General features: G+C 40.1%; 3 protein-coding genes across 5 annotated transcripts; 1 reads left to right on the top strand and 2 right to left on the bottom strand.

Moving 5' to 3' along the window:
- Positions 1–585: 585 nt before the first annotated feature.
- On the bottom strand, positions 586–9,461 carry LOC133134132 (seipin-like). Of its 3 annotated transcripts, none has more exons than XM_061250575.1 (11): positions 9,137–9,461; positions 7,541–8,264; positions 7,113–7,194; positions 5,330–5,473; positions 4,946–5,080; positions 4,727–4,824; positions 3,935–4,076; positions 3,577–3,655; positions 2,617–2,694; positions 2,469–2,540; positions 586–2,316 (listed from the first exon to the last, which is right to left on the bottom strand). In XM_061250575.1, exons 2-11 carry the CDS (start codon positions 7,747–7,749, stop codon positions 2,189–2,191), a joined length of 1,167 nt encoding a protein of 388 aa, XP_061106559.1. In that variant the 5' UTR covers positions 7,750–8,264; positions 9,137–9,461; the 3' UTR covers positions 586–2,188. The 3 variants fall into 3 exon arrangements, with proteins under 3 accessions (XP_061106559.1, XP_061106558.1, XP_061106560.1); XM_061250574.1 differs by having other exon boundaries at positions 9,173–9,461; XM_061250576.1 differs by having other exon boundaries at positions 9,251–9,461.
- A 1,093-nt stretch (positions 9,462–10,554) lies between these two features.
- Positions 10,555–13,661, top strand: LOC133132858 (guanine nucleotide-binding protein G(I)/G(S)/G(O) subunit gamma-3). Its single transcript, XM_061248631.1, has 3 exons — positions 10,555–10,733; positions 11,947–12,046; positions 12,214–13,661. The coding sequence occupies exons 2-3, from the start codon at positions 11,948–11,950 to the stop codon at positions 12,340–12,342; spliced, it is 228 nt and encodes a 75-aa protein (XP_061104615.1). The 5' UTR covers positions 10,555–10,733; position 11,947; the 3' UTR covers positions 12,343–13,661.
- A 721-nt stretch (positions 13,662–14,382) lies between these two features.
- LOC133132889 (barrier-to-autointegration factor A-like) lies at positions 14,383–17,022 on the bottom strand. The gene is made up of 3 exons (XM_061248685.1): positions 16,893–17,022; positions 15,670–15,842; positions 14,383–15,536 (listed from the first exon to the last, which is right to left on the bottom strand). The coding sequence occupies exons 2-3, from the start codon at positions 15,793–15,795 to the stop codon at positions 15,390–15,392; spliced, it is 273 nt and encodes a 90-aa protein (XP_061104669.1). The 5' UTR covers positions 15,796–15,842; positions 16,893–17,022; the 3' UTR covers positions 14,383–15,389.
- Between the last annotated feature and the right edge of the window lie 252 nt (positions 17,023–17,274).

The following is a 17,274-nucleotide window of genomic DNA, read 5'->3' as shown; positions in this document are numbered from 1 at the left end:
TAATTTAAGCTGCATACTATTAATCCTTGCAAACATTTCTTAACAGCTGTGATAATACTACAGCAGGTGTATACGCTATGATGTTGAAAGTAAATCAAAATAGTACAGCTATGAGAAGGTTGGAATAATTCGCTTTTAAGAAATCCTTGTATATTTATATTTAAATTACTTATTTTGAATAGTGGACCTGCATTTGGTACATATTCCGCTACATCAATTGATGTTGGACTGGCTGGTTAAGAAGCTACAGACCTTGGAAACAGAAAGATGCAAAACTCCAAAGGGAAGGCAGCCATAATGACAGCGTTTCTGAGACAAATATAATCTCAAGTGGTCCAATAAATGTACCTTAGAAAACAAATCACAACCATGAAAATAACAATTCCTAGCTTTACCTTTACCTGCGATGGGGCTTCTGATTTGAATTCATAAGTTAAATAATCTATGGCTTCCTCTTCAGAGTATGGTTTTCACCCATAATTCCATGCTTCCTCAATTCTTCAGGAAATCACATCAGCCATGACAACGGCTTAAATTACCGATACGTGCAAAAGGTGAAAGTGAAACAGAGGAGCAACCAAAGTATAAGTGCATTAATGTTTTATTGCGTAACAGCTGCTTCTCCCATGACAACTGTGTGTAATGGCTCCATTTTATCAGCCTACATAACACATTAAAATCACTAGAAACTTCACAAAGTTTGTACATGAGCATGTTTACTACATGCACTGCAATCAGGAACATCGGAGCACACTGAAGGACACTTCCTATGATGATAAATGAACACTGACTTGCGCCGAATAAATTCAAGATGAGGGACTGTCACATTTCAAAGAAAATGCTAAATAAGGCTCAATGATGCACATTTGCACTCCAATCTCAGATATATCACTGCATTTCTAAATAAAGATATATATTAGACTGATTCAACTTTTGAGGTAATTACTTTGTGATGTAAGTAAATCTGGCCCCAACATTTCTGTCCCAAAGTACAAACATACTCACAAAATGAAACATAAGTATCTGGCCCTTCAGCATCCAATATACCCGAATAGGTCCCTCTCAATGTTAATAAAATGAAACCTGCTTAAACATTCATTTCTGTCATTTTTCTTCACCTCAACAATGTAACAAAACATCATCCTATTTGCATCTTTTTGTGAAACTGCTCTCCTTGGATCTGTGTTAGATCAAGACAAACACATGACCCAACAGTACAATAATAAGATGGGATGATGAAAACCACAGCCACCATTGATGATTCAGTTCTGCAGTAAATGGTAAGCATCCATTACAGTTAAAACCAGGTTTCATGTAGGCAGTAAAATATCTTATAAACAGGTCCTGTAAACAAACTCGATGTAGGCCTACTAACTAAAAGCATTTTCTGACAAGGTATTTATGACAGCACATTATTTATGACAGCACATAACGGATTATAACTTTTAAGAGAACATTTGTATCTACAATTGTATTTCCTCGTCAAAATAATAAAAAAATCAGGTTGACAATAAAAGCTTCAGTAAATTTTAAAGAGGATAATTCCTCCATCAAACACCCCCACCCCCCCCCAGCCCAACTGTCATCCAATTCTGCAATAAATAAAGGCTGTTATTTTCTAGGTAGAAAGGCTGCTAACGTTGAACAAAGCATGCCCTGTAACAGCATGACCTAGCATACATCTGTTTTGAATTATTTTACCTTAATAGAATAAGTATAATGAGTATAATAAACAATAATAAACTAGCATGTGGATAAGAGTAATGGAACTCCAGTAGTGACACTGAGGTAGACCCACATGCCAGGGGATAGGTGTGGAAGACCAGGCTGCAGCAGAGGTCACAGTGGTTGTAGAAATGAGGTAAACGTGTAAAAAAAAAAGGGAAAACATTCCAGGAAAGAAGTTTAAGAGGGCTGATTATTTGTAATTGCTTGTAGGTAATTATAATTTGGATGTTAGCTTTGATGTGTGTGTGTTTGTGTGGGTGTGTGCATGCGTGCGTGCGTGTGTCTGTGTGCGTGAGAGAGAAGGTCATGGTAGCAAGATAAGTTAATGTAAAGAGGATCCCACATATGACGCTTCCTCCAGCTGGAGTTAAGAAACTGAAAATGCAAGTGTCCACTCGCAAAAGTGTAAAAGTAATAAAAAAAACATGAGTGATTAAGTGAGCATTTGCTGTAATGTTGTTCAGATACTCATCTGAGGGCCGTGTCTCTGGCGCAGGGTAGCATCAGAGACCAAGCACTCTTCTTTTGACACTATTCCTCCACCTTCAGGAGCCTGAGCTAGTGCAGGCTGTCCCCCCATATCTGAGACTGAAGGGGAAGACCAGAGAGGGGTTAGGGTTAATCTGTGATGTTTGTAACGAGTGTGAGTGAGAGAGAAAAAGACAATGTGTGTGTGTGTCTGTGTGTGTAGGCAAATTTTGTGGAAATGCTTGTGCAAATGTATCATGTTTCACGTTTACCTGTGGAGCTGTCCTGCAGGGAGTCTGGTAAGTTATCCACTGGGCAGACTGTCCCCAGTGTCTCCAGCTCACCTAGACCCACACAAACATCCTGTTTTTATAACTTGCATATGCAGCACAACAGTACTTCATATGTTACTCAACTAACCTTTCCTCTTTACAGACTCTAGCCTGGCTCCCTCTGCAGGGTCTGCAGTGATGTCACTTCCTGTGTCCATCATTTTTTCTGAAACGCAATAAGATACAGTATTTCTACGGTAGTTATCAGTGTTCGGGCCGATGTGTCTTTCTGTAATAGAATTAGCTTGTACTTTCAATAAAAATGTCAGTAATGGTGATTTCAGCTGAGATAGGTTGTGATGCTTTAACTGAATTAAAGTATAACTTTAAAAGCATAAAGAAATGCATAGTCACTGTATAGTTAGCTTGATATGATGTAGCATGAGCATAGCCACACATTTGTTTCTGCTTGTTTTCACAGTACTTTTTATTTATAGTTACCTTTTCTTGCTTTTTCTCCCCCCACATTAAAGTCCGAATTAGCCACTCAACTGTACAATACCTCACTTGACTGTGTTACATGGTGCGTCAATTTCTCGTGTCAGAAGGTTGGAACTCAGATAAAAGCATCACTACAACCATACCATGTTCATGCATGCTCGGAATAATGGCCGTCACCAAAAAACCACAACGTTCAACTTTACTGCTTTGTTCATCTGTTTGTTGTCATCTCCACAACTAGGCCTACTCTGGAGGTGCTCGAGATTCCAACTCGGAATGAGGAAATTTATAGCCATTCAATAGGACTTTTCCTAATTGGAAGTCGGAAACTGCCGATTCCGAGATGCCATGAACACATCTGACTACAGGGACCCCTAAAGGATAACAATTGAAGTACAACAGTAAACCCCTGAAGGTCCCATGAACAAGGCAAACTCGTGTTTCTACACACGTATGGTTCTACTTAGTGCGAAAAATGTGTCATACATCACGTATATATGTAGCCTGTCAATGGCCAAATTCGTATTTATGTCAGTTTATTGCTTGTTCTCTGTACCCTAACAAAGAATGAGTATTTATTGTTGTAAGTAGCAGACTGAATGCTTACTCAGTGAACTGGAGGATCCTATACGTTTTCGAGCCTCCTCTTTCCTCTGCTGAAGACGAGTTGCATCCCCCATCATTACCTATCACAGAACACAAATCCAGACACATTAACACAGGATACACAGTTAACCTGACAACTGGACAATTTACAATATACAGTTCCAATTAAATGGAATTTCAGATGAGAGCAACAAACCGATGTCAAACATTTTAAGACAAGGACAGAACGAAGAATGGATCTGATAAGGATAAGATGATTACTGAGGGGTTTCTGCATGGAGACGGAATAACAGGAGGAATGCACTGTGCTTGACAGATGATGGTTCCTCTCTCAGCTGAAGAGCAACATGCAGACTTACCCTTACTCTGACCTGTTCTGGAGGCCAGACGCCACCCCAGGTGAACTGCAGGTAGCTGAAGAGGACCATGACACTTAGGAAGGTGAAGTTGCTGCCCACACCGAACACTGCCGACATCAGGGGAAAGTTGTACAGGAAGTACCTACCATGGGAGACAACGCAAGTGGTCCATGAGACAGGATGGAGAGGAAGAAGATGGCAGTATATGAAAGAGGGGAGTGGAGTACAAAGCAGGGAGGAAGAGGAGAGCGCAGGTAAGAAAGGAAGAAACTAGTATTTTAAGAATTATTTAAGAGGGACGGAAGATGAATAGGGACAGATATATTTAATTACATTTCATTTCAATCATTTTTATAGAGCTTTTTAAAGAAGCCTAACACAGGAAACAGGACAACTGGGCAAAAAAACCAGGCCTGAACCTACAAAAAGAGAGCAACTGAAGTGAAAGAAAAAGGGCATACCTTTTCTAAAAGTTTGGACATTGAGCACCATGAACACTACAATCAATATACATTATAAAGATACAAATGTAACTTCAGGGCTAGTTGTATATAACGAGTGATGCTTAGTTGTTGGGATACTGGAGAAAGGACAGTAGAGTTCCTCAACTTTGGGCTACAGAAAGACTGCCTCTCAAAGCCTGCGAGACCTTCAGACCCATGGGCAATGGAAGCCTCACTTGCAGGCATGCACAGCTGAGGAGGACTGGTATTGCTAATTTCCATTATAAAACCCGCTATGAAGACACAGACTGCAGTGTGGAAAGTGCTAGGAAGTGAAGGTCTTAAGTACCTGATGCCAGTAAAGTGAGCATGGATCCGGAGCTGGGCGCCATAGATTTGAACCAAACGAGACTGGATCTCTATCACTGCGCCTATGGTAGGCTGGTACTGCAGGGAGAGAGCAACCCGGATCAAAAGACATGCACCATGCATTCACTCAAGGACTTGACCAAGGGAGGGGCTCTAGATGAAAGGTGTGGACTTGGATAGAGCATTATTCCGTACTCACGGAATTCTCCCGATGGTCTGAGAAGAGTTCCACTTCAACAAACTGCTTCTGCTCCGATACTCCAGACAGCAGGAGAGGAGAGAAGAACAGAGTGCTCAGTGTCTGCAGCAGGCCAGAGCGATAGTGCAGCATAGCCTGCGGACACAGCCACAAAAGAGGAGATGGAGAGACAAGGTTATGAAAGGTTATGAAAGGACAATGGTCTTTATGTCATTCAAATAACCTTTGCGGACATAAACACAACTGGTGAGAAGACAGATTGGATGGATTTTTTTTTTTTTTTTTTTTAAAGCAAAAAAAAATTTAAAAATAGTACAAGGGTAGACAAAAAAACTGGGCAGAACTATTACTATTAATGCTGCCCAATCAAAACACAGCACTCACGGAGCGAGCCACAGACTTGATGGTCTGACCACTCTTAGTGTAGCAAGACATCCTGACCATGAACATGCCCAGCCGCTCATTGGCTGGGGACTCCGGCATCTCCAGTTCTAAAGATATGCGATATGGCTGTCCGTACAGCATCACCTGTGAGAAATCAGCAGGAGAGGGAGAGGGAAGGTCAGTGAGGAGCGGCAGACCAGAAAGGAACTGCATCCAATATACGCATCATTGGTGGCCATATGCTGTATTTCTGAAGAGGCTGAGAAACTGGGATGATAATGGTAGAGTCCTTGGTACAGTGCTTTTGCTCCTGTAAACATCATAATTAATGTGACACTTTCAGTCACAAAAGTTAAGTGTTACTCAGTTAACTGGTTCATTTTTAACAATATAAGTCCACAGATCATGAATCAAAATTTTACTGTTATTTATATTTACTATATAATGGCAACCTGAATGTTTTGAGTAACTTTATAGGACACAGTTGTTCAGCTTCATCATTTAGCTTGTTCTATATGAACGGTTCAACCACTAAAATACAACTTAATCATTTTTGTAGAACATTAAGCTCACACTGTTGATATAACAGTATTGAAGGATTGGGAGGAACTATGGGGGAGATAGCAGGGGTACAACATCTCATTAGGTGGTAAAAATAAATCTGCCTCCTTCACTGGCCAGCTGCATCTGTTATCTGTTCTCTCCCCCATTCATGGCCTGAAGGAGAGGCAGTTAGGACACAGAAACAACCAAGCAAAGTGTGGCAGAGTGCGAAGGGCATTTTCATAGAAACTGAAAAAGCAATCCAATTGGTACCAAAAGAATTAGGGAGCAATCTATAGCAGCATATAGTAGTATATTATCCGGGTGATCAGTCATTAAAAATTGCATATGTAACAGCATTAATAGGTGTGTGTTCCTTTGTGTGTGTGTGTGTGTGTGTGTGTGTGTGTGTGTGTGTGTGTGTGTGAGGAAAATGGTTAGCGACTTTTGTCTCTCCTTTGCCTGTGTACAAAGGAATGTGTGGAAAGGAAGCTGTGAAGGTAGCTGGAGTGGAGAGTTAATCATCATAAATCATGTATTTAAGTTCAACACTGCATACACCTCTCTAAATTGCGTGTGATGTATGGGTAAATTCACACAGACACTCAAACCTGCTTAATACAAACACCTCTATACAGACACAGATAGAAGCTGACATTATTATTCTTATTCATGATCATTACTGCAGTCATAGGGAATCACATGCCTACAGTATGATAGTGAGTCATTAAATTATCTTTGTCTTGATACCGAGTAATCGCTGAAGTATCCAACAATGAAACCTGACAGTTTATAATCCTGAGATATTCAAGTAAAACCAGCCAAACGTGCTTTATGGAGGTGGAATATTTTAGGCAACACCGCTCTAAGAGAAGCTTATTCCTGAAGTACTTAAGGACACAGTGCACTATATACATATATACAGGAAGCCTGGGATATACCTCCTCCCCCCTTATAGAAAGCATGCACTTTCTATAAAGCATGCGCTTACTAAAAAGAATCCTTCTTCTAATGCATTTCCCCGTAAGAGCTCAGGCAAATGTTTGTTTCATGGTACGGTCAACAGAACTGTGCTAGGACTGAATGACTCGAGGGCAATGAAAAACAGCAGAATAGAGAAAAGAGGAATCATAGTATTTTATTTTGTCTACTTTAACTGTGGAAATAAAGCCTTATCAAACCATCCAAAATATGGTTTGCAACGCAGGTGTGAAAGATGATGAAAGAAAGTAAAGGTCACCTGGTCCCTGCCATTCCTCAAAAGGGAAATATTCGCCTCAGGAAAGGAACAGAGAGCTGAGCTGGAGGAATCACAGTCTGTCCTGAAAGTCAGAGATGAGGAAGGAAAAAGAGGGAAAGCACTTTACATCTAAATGCCCCATTGCATGCTGGTACAATTATAAATTAAATTTCATTTAACATGTAAAATCCTGAGTTCCCCTTTGAATTATTTATAATTATTTACCCTATAGGATTTGGAGAAACAGGTGCAATATTCCTGGTAGCTATCAGGATTTGGAGAAACAGGTGCAATATTCCTGGTAGCTATCATGATTTGGAGAAACAGGTGCAATATTCCTGGTAGCTATACCAAATGCAGAGTAAGATTTTTGCGCCAATTTACTTGTGTACTTGGAACAGCACATACCTTCTAAACGAGCACATTACCTGTAATAATAGTTCACCGGCGTGGTGAAGCTGACAGTAGGCATGTAGGAGTAGTAGAAGCTGCCATAAAGGAAGATGGCCACCCAGAGTAAGAGTACCAGGACACAGAGCAAGATGGCCGCCTGCAGCAGCGTCCGGCGGGCCCTCAGGACTGAAACTGCCACCACATCCTGCAGCCAGAGCAGGACCGGTCCCATCACACTGCCCATCTCCCGCGGATACTGCTGCTACGGGTCTTAGATTGTCGCTCACAACTGTCACTATGGCAACAGTGTAAAAGTCGATCTCTTTCACTCCCTCTTCTTGTTTTTGGGAGTTTGATTCAGAGATGGAGCTTCAGTTCTCTTGCTCACCTTCTCTCTTCCCATTCCCTACACTTTGCTGCTTGTGGGTATGTTGTCACCAAGTTTTCCTTTCACTGCCTATTCTGTTACTCCTCCCATATGTTCCTAACTGTGCATTCCTCCATGCTTTCCCTTATCTCACCAATACACCTGCATGAATATGTCCCAATGTCCTTGGTATGTACTAGTTTGATACTAACCCTGTCTACTCAACAGTTCCGCCTAAAATATATTTGGCCACGATTACAGCTTCATGTGTATGACAATTATATCAACAGAAATACAACTTGTGACATGGCACTATCCACTACTCATCTGTGTACACCACTAGAGTTTTTGTCCATATGTAGGGAAAACAGCCTGTAAAATGATCAAGAAGGCTGTGAAAGAAAGAAAGAAAGAAAGAAAGAAAGAAAGAAAGAAAGAAAATCAGTATAAACGTACATGCTAGGCCATACGTACTAAAAATACATGTCTCAAATGCTATGGTCTTGACTCAAAATAAAATAGTAGGCCCAGTGCTATTCAAGTATGATTGTAATAATTTACACTTAACGTAGGCAATAACCTGGAAAATGCACAGCTTGAGGTATTGTTAACACTGAGCAGTAACGGTTAACTTATCGCACTAGCTCAGTACAATCGCAGAGGAGGACCATGTTGAAATATTACATAATGTTACCTCGAGGAAGTTGGGCTATGTTAACTAAGCAAACCTATAAAATATTTTGATATACTTGAAAAGTATCAGGCGACGTTCAATAGCTATTTAAACGAACCCTGAAATAATAATATTACGTAATACGATGGAAAATGGAAAATAACTCATTGATTTGGCCGGCCGATTGGCTATGTGCATGCTTCACGTTTCATAACACACATCCCCGCTAGCAAAGCCAGCTATGTTATCTATCTAACGTCACACCCTTCTACCGGCCACTAACTGGCTAGCTAGCTAGCATTCGCTTTTAGGTTTACTAAACGAAATAATTGAGATAGTCTAACTCACTCAAATTAGCAAACTGCATGGATTAAAATTATACAATAGTTCTTAAACTGACTTTAATTCCGTCGTTAACATTTAGCTTGACTAAGTTAACCAGAACGTTTTTGCTCTAGCATATCAACATTAGCTAGCTAGCTCATGTTGTTTAAGTCAATTTCGTAGCATCATAATTTAGAGAATATGCCGGAACTAGGCTAGCTAGCTAACTGCTAATTAAGTGATATCCATTTATCAAGGGAAACATACCTGGCTAAAGACACTTGATATCAATGCAAAACTCACCGCACTTTCAATGATAAACTGCTGTAAAGTTAGGCGCTTGTACAGTTCATTTTACCGTAACGTTACTAAATTACATACCTAGCCTACAATCTACGCGATGCAGCGTAACTGTTGAAATAAATAATCGTAATTCAAAACGTGGCTAACGTTACACTCTGATCTTGCTAAACTTGCTTGTATGTGCAGTTCTGTCAAACATAACAGGACTCATTAGCGTCCGATAACGAGCTACCCTATTTAGCTAGCCAGGTGTTTGTGTCTAGCTAAGTAACGTGACAGACTGAAGACTCCGCTCGCCTCACAGTTACGGTTTCGTAGGCGCGTGTTTCCAAGCCCGATTACTATCAGAAATGCAGGAAAATGCATTGTATACTTTTTCCCGATAGCTGCATAAGAGAGTGAAACAACTCTAATTTGTAGAGCAGAATAGAACACACGTTTTAATCTCACTTGAGCGACATTGGGAAGTGCATATGTGCAATCATTTTTCATATAATTGCACCTAGCCACTGAATCACCGGCATGTCAACGGACATCGGTTATAATGCATAAACAAATGCTTGAGTAGTTTCAGTAATAGATAATAACATTGAAATAGCTGAAGGTCAATCTAACTGAGCTTTAATGATCTGGCAGACGTTTTAACCAGCAACGAAATATGATACAACTTTTGATATAGGCTAAAACTGTAATGCATACTGGCTTGAAAGGAACCACTTTGTGTTGAAGAAACCTTTAAACGTCAAGTAAATATATCTTAATTTACTATTAAAGTTTGTTCCCTGCTCCCCTGCTCGATTCCTTGGATTCCATGACAATGACCTTTCCTGTAAAATGGTTTATATCATCAGTATGAAAGAATTTAGTGAGTTTGAGTAAAAATAATGTGTAGTTTAATATGAAAACATAGTGTAAATGAGATGAGAGACCAGGGAAAGCAAGTATCACAGATTAGTTGGGGGAGTCCCATTATCTCCATATGTGGGAGAGACCACAGAGGCCAAGAAGATGCTACACCCAGAGTCAGCCAGACAAAGAGGGAGAGACTGCAGCAGTTCCCATGGTAACTGAGGGAAGGGGGTGGTATCTGGTGCATGGACTGTAGCATACACAGATACTAACTGCATACACATACACAATGGTTTCACACTTACTGACAAAAAAACAACAGATGCTTGGGTACACGTTGAGAGGGATGCATTAATCCCCCTCATGTTTCTTCTGGTTTCTTTTTCTTCAAAATCCATCTCCATTTACAACCTCTGCTCAAAACTAGAGATGGTATGACCCAGTTCCAGACAAGAAAATGAGTACAGTAACATACCCCTCCTCCTCCTTGGGTTATTCCACTGAAAATAGAGGGGAGTTTTGTGTGTGTACCAAGACACCGCTTTACACTGTAGCAGAGCTGGAGCGCACTGGACTGTATTGACTAGTGTAGCATCTACACTGCCTATGAGGGTGGGGTCCAGCTTTACAGAAATCTGAGACACAGAAAGCAAGAGATAGAGGGAGAGAGAGAAGAGGAGGGAGATTGCACCAGGAGAGGAAGACAACAAGGGTAAGGGGCAGGGGGAAGAGGAGAGAGAAAGGCAAAGGCAGGGCCCAGATTGACACAAATAAGCCATAACACCGCCATAGACTAGCCTTTCTCTGCCCATCTCTCTCCGAACATACCTCCATTTCTCTTTCCATCTATTCACCCAACAGCTCCTATCTGCATGCCTGGCCATCTGTCCATGTCTGTTCATCCCATCATTCACCAAGGAGCTCCACATACATACATTTCAGTTCTAGTTTGAAAGGAATATCTAAGGCATCCACCATTTTTATGTGTCATTTTTCACCCATTTTAATGTTTATCAGCTCCTTTGAGATTGAAGCTTATTATGGTGTGCTATCTTAGAGTGGTGAATGTCCGTTCCTTTGGTCTAATATGTTTGATATGTGAGTACAATCATTTTAGCAAGCTGTTTTCGAATGTAAAACCTATTTATATTTATAAGGTTTTACTATTTAAATGTTCAAGGATGATATTGAACTTACAGTAGAAACAGGCCTTTTTATGTACCATGTGGTTCTCTATGAATTTTGACATTTAAAATTGTGATTGGAGGTATTTGAATAGAAAGAAGTATGAACGCTGCATGCATCAACCTAAAGTGATCTATTTTTTTTTTTTATGTAAAAGGTGTTGGTCATCCTCACCTCAAGATGAAGTATTCATCAAATTTTTTGTGTAGCTTTTGCATTAAATCTTGAATAGGCATAAACTAATGGATACTGTTTACAGTAAATGGATCAATGCCAAAACAACAAAACAATACATACCTATCCTACTACTTACATGTGTAACGCGCACTGAGCTATAAAATCTGAAGTGTTTTTATGACAGCAGCTTTTAGTGTAAATGTAGAAAAAAACACATCATTATACATGCATACCGAGTCATGCTAGGACTCGGAACTGTACTTTCCTCTAAGGTCCTCATTGCACTTGTCCCTGGGTTTGATTTGCACTTCATTGTATGTCACCCTGGATATGAGCATCTGCTAAATGCCTGTAATGTAATGTAATGTACAATACATTTGGGTGGAATGAAGACAACACATACATGAATGTCAGCCAACTGATAGTCTATATTTAAATGCTATATATATATATTTTTAAAAACTGTTTCTTTGCTTATGACACGTTGAACATCTGAAGAGAAAATGTGGCTCAATGTTCTGATGGTGTGTGTGTGTGTGTGTGTGTGTATGTGCGTGTGACAGGATGAAAGGAGATACCCCAGTAAACAGCACAATGAGTGTCGGTCAGGCCAGGAAGCTGGTGGAGCAGCTAAAGATTGAGGCCAGTATGTGTCGGATCAAGGTGAGAGTTCACTCTTGTGCGTCATAACATGCATGTTTCTTGGTGCTCCTTGTTTTTCAGGTTACAATGTGACTTTTTATCTATCCTCTGTGTTCCCTGCCTCATTTATATTTACCATGCCATACATACCACGCCTATCTTACACTCTGATCACACTGCACCTCTAGGTGTCTAAAGCAGCAGCAGACTTGATGGCGTACTGCGATGCCCATGCGTGTGAGGATCCTCTCATCACTCCTGTGCCAACCTCTGAAAACCCTTTCAGGGAGAAGAAGTTCTTCTGCGCCCTCCTCTGAGCGAGAAGAGTGCTGAATACCGACAAAAATAACAGCAGATAACAGTTTTACATACACTCACTGAGCACTTTATTAGGTTATTTATTTTAATTTTATTTTTTACTTATTGGTCTTCTGCTGCTGTAGCCTATCCACGTAGAGGTTTGACACATTCTGTGTTCAGAGATGCTCTTCTGCATACCACTGTTGTAATGTGTGGCTATTTGCGTTACTGTCAGCTTTGACCAGTCTGGCCCTTCTCATCTGACCTCTCTCAATGCTTTTTTGCCTGCAGAACTGCTGCTCGCTGGATGTTTTTTGTTTTTCGCACAATTCTCTGTGAATTCTAGAGACTGTTGCGCGTGAAAATCCCAGGAGTTCAGCAGTTTCCTAGATACTCAAACCACCTTGCCTGGCATCAACAATCATTCCATGATCAAAATTTCTTCCCCATTTTGACATCTGAAAAAAAAAAAAAACTGCTAAACCTCTTCACCATGTCTGCATGCTTTTATGCATTTAGTTGCCGCCACATGATGATGGCTGATTAAATATTGGCATTATTACGAGCTGGTCTACAGGTCTACTTAAAGTGCTCACTGAGTGTACGTATGCTGTATAAGTCATAGCGAGACACAGTTCAGTTCAGTTTCTGTCTATACTGAAATTTCTTTTTTTAAAACAAGTTTAGTAATTATGACAGTTCTTAAGATTAAATGGACCAGCCTTGTTGTAAGGTTTGCAAACATTAGATCATACCCTGGCAGGGTTCCAGTGCTCATAATTTAATGTACTTTTCAGAATTTTGGCTAATTGTAATTGTAATTCTCACTTTACAATTAGCCAACTTCACAATTGTAATGGGAATGTGAAATTGGCTTTGTTAACTGAATAATACCACAAATTGCATGTATGGCACAAAGTGGTATCTAATGCCACTAGTTGTACTGAACAAAAACTGAATTTTGACCCAAAATGAATTAATTGATTTTTCCACAAAGACGAAATCTACAATTGACATGCTAAAGAAGAGACGAACAAAAACACATATACCTGTTGGCAGATTCATGAATGCTTATTGAAATGAATAAAGGGCAGTGGAATGGGGAGGACTGCACAAACAATCGGTCACAACACGTTTTTTAAAAAGTTCACATTTCCTCCCCAAAATGTTTTTTCCAGTCTTACTTTACTTTGTGCACTTATTTTAATGTGGTGTGTTTGGGGTAGTGAGATACAGCGAGTCAGGGATCATGGATTAACTTCACTAGGGATGAGTGAAAAAAAATAATAATGGTGAGCTTCATAAATAAACACAATCACTAAAACACAGACTCAAACATTCCAATGAAAGCACAAGTGTTTTTCCTTCAGGGAAGGGTGGGGGGTGGGGGGGGGGGGGGGGAGACTACCTCCAGGTGAAATAGCAATCGGTGTTGTGTGGTTCTCTCTTAATAGACTATGAAATACCTACAGTAAAATGGTACAGACAAAATTTCAAGTGATAAACCATGTAGTTCAAATCAAATTCACTCAATCAAGGTTAGATTTTGCTATGGTCAAGGCTCAGAAGATTTAGAGGATATAGTCTTGGGACTACCGATAAAGAATGAAAAAAAAAAAAAAAAAAGTAGTCAGCACTCAGAATTGCCATGCGAAACCTGTCACTGTGTCTAAATATCAAACACTTACTGGATAACTGAAAATGTAACAAGTAACACAAGAGGATGTCATGAGAACGGGGTGGGGAGGGGGGGGGGGGGGGGGGGGGATTGTGTGCAATAAAATCCCAAGATTTTAAAATAATAAAAAAACACTCCCATTACCAAAATCAATTTGAGTCTTTTCTCAGAATGCTGGATATAAAGATAAATATCTTTTTTTAGGCCATACTTGGGGAAATATAGATCTGGACATTACCCATCACTGATCTGATACTTTTGTATGGTAGTACCTGAAGCTTTGAATGAGCAGAATCCTATTATTTCAATACAAAGGAAATCCAAAGGCAATGTTCTTACTGGCAGTATTGTCTCAAGTTAAAACCACAGACAAAAATCACCCATTTCATTTAATTTTATTGCAAACGATTCTTTAAAAATAGAAATTACAGGACATATTCTGTGATGCAGGGCACAATTTTAAAAAAAGAAACCATTTCACAAGGTTTAGAATTTTTAGAACATTCATGACAGCAGAAAATATTCCCATCCCCATTACCATCTTTAAGAATGACAGTCCACATCCAGAATGGATTGACCATTTAAATATACAGCAAGAGGATTTTTGCAGCTGAAATTGTTAAGTGTTGCATTAAAATGATAAAACCATAATTCCAACTTGTGCAGTGTTGTAGTTTGCAGGCACAATTCACACAAAAACAAGGGCAAGGAACGAAGATGTAAAATGACAAAGATTTGACATCAAGTTAAAAAAAATCCGTTTAGCTTCAAATGTAATTAGGTGAAAACAATTTAAAAATTAAACAGACAAATGATACGCAAGATACGCTCGTCAAACTTGCTCATGTCCTTATATGACTCCCAGTAGTCACCTTATATGAAAATATACAATTTTATAAAGACATTTTCTGTAAAAGGAGTAGACTTCACTATATGAATAGATTTCACATGGCAAAATGTATACATTGCAGCAGAAAAAGAAAGTTCCCTCTTCCTTCCAAAATACATGTCATTATAGAGGTATGGAGAGAGATATACAAGCTGAACCCCAATCACATCTGACTCACCCACTAATAAAAGACCTGGCCAAGCACCACAAAAAGTGTTTTTCATTTTTAGGGACTGATACTACAACTGTTGCAAACTGCTATTGTCAATTGGCTAGCGCTTAAAGATTAGCATGCATGTCAAATTTGACTTAAGCCAGTTCACAGCGCATTAAAATGCACATTGTATAAACAGATCATGCAACATGGGTGTGAGTTGGGACACGTAAACTGTAAACAGACATGTGAATACAGGAGAGGGAGAGAGAACAGTGAGGACACTTGTTTGATTCTGTGTAACCACAGACACAGTGCTGATGCAAGATTTTGGGGCAGAGTACTACAGAAAGGAGTCACACCACTCCTGCAGGCAGCCATAGCAATCTCTCTGCTGCTTGGAGTTGGCACAACACACGTGTTTCAGCCAATCCTGGAACAGTTCCTCATCCTTCTTCAGTACTAGGAATTGCCCCAGGACCACATATGCCTGCAGAGGGAGAGAGATTGTGAAGAACAGTAAAGTCTCAAGCAGTAAAAAGGTCATAGTATTGGAAACTCAATTATTTTTAACTTTTGGCTACAACATACATACATACATTTAGACAAACTGAAACTCTTACCTTGTCAAAGCCCTTCTCTGCTAGCCTCTCACCCAACACCTCCCCAATTCCAGCCAATGCCCTCACTGACTTCTCCCCCATGGGCTCAGCGACAAAATCCCTGTGCTTTTGTGATGTTGACGACATGGTGGCTTTGTGCTTCTTGTCCGATACTAGGCTCTGCCTCTGGGACACTAGAAGGTAAAAAATCTTTTTAAAAGTTGATGCGCATTTTACTATAAGGATCTTTCTCTCGGCGGCACGGATGGTGCAGTGGGTAGCACTGCCGCCGCACAGCAAGGAGGTCCTGGGTTCGAATCCCCGTCGGCCGGGGCCTCTCTGTGCGGAGTTTGCATGTTCTCCCCATGTTTGCGTGGGTTTCCTCCGGGTACTCCGGTTTCCTCCCACAGTCCGAAGACATGCACGTTAGGCTGATTGGAGAGTCTAAATTGAGTGTGTGAGTGAATGGTGTGTGCCCTGCGATGGACTGCCAACCTGTCCAGGGTGTATTCCTGCCTTTCACCCAATGTATGCTGGGATAGGCTCCAGCCCCCCTGTGACCCTATTCAGGATAAGCAGGTTAAGATAATGGATGGATGGATGGATGGATGGATGGATCTTTCTCTATTGTTATAGCTTCTTTTAAGTGAAGTTATACTGAGAAACAACGGCAATAAACATGGTTCAGTTCATGAGCACTCCACAGTCGAATATGATGTATACTGATTATCATAATATTCTAATAGTAGCATCATTGCGTCCCACTATTTATTTGGACTGAGTGAGCTAACGTTAGTTGTCTTAATTCGTAAAATTCAACCTTTGGTGCAGTGTGGAAATTAAAATGATTTATCAAGTATTAAAAAATTATAGAACAAAACCTAAACTAAGCTCTCAAAACTAAAAGTGTAGTAAATTGGGGGCGTGGTCAGTTACGGTGTATGCAGCCTTAGTCAAATCGTTAACTTTGTAACTAATGTTCGCTAGCCAATTTTAGTTATACGGATTGAGAAATTATAAACGAACGACTAATGATGCCACTCGCTAATCGAGATTTTATCAGAAACGCCCTAGTCTAGTTATCTAGCTAAACAGGTTTAACGTCAACTTCGTTGTGAAGGCATCATTGCTAGCTACATTTGAAAGTGAACATATACGTTTTGAAGGCATCATTGCTTGCTACATTTGAAAGTGAACATATTTCACTGGTTGCTGTTTTCACCACGAACTATAGGCTTGCTTACCTGGTTTACGATTGCGAATTGCTCTGGAACAAAGAAAAATCAACCCGCTGACACAGAACAGCTAATTTCAGCCACTGCTTACCAAAAGCTCTTCCAAGAAATTCCAAGACTACTTCCTGATCCGGCAAGGGTTATTTATAGCCTGTTCCGGGCGCCAATCTGATTCAACTTCCTTTGTCGTTAACGCAAATTCTATAGATAGCAATACCGTTTAACTGTTATATTACACTTAAAGGAGCAATACCCAGGCCTGGGTAACCATCACGGAACAAAGATAAGTTACATGTTCTCAAATTCCCCTTGGTTTAAAAAGCCTATATTGCGAGCTGTGCATTATTTAGCAATAAAGGCAACTATCAGCTTTCCAGAAATAAATGGTATC

Source organism: Conger conger, chromosome 7, assembly GCF_963514075.1.
Source record: "Conger conger chromosome 7, fConCon1.1, whole genome shotgun sequence".
NCBI classification, from domain to species: domain Eukaryota; kingdom Metazoa; phylum Chordata; class Actinopteri; order Anguilliformes; family Congridae; genus Conger; species Conger conger.
This window is presented reverse-complemented; position numbering and strand designations above follow the sequence as displayed.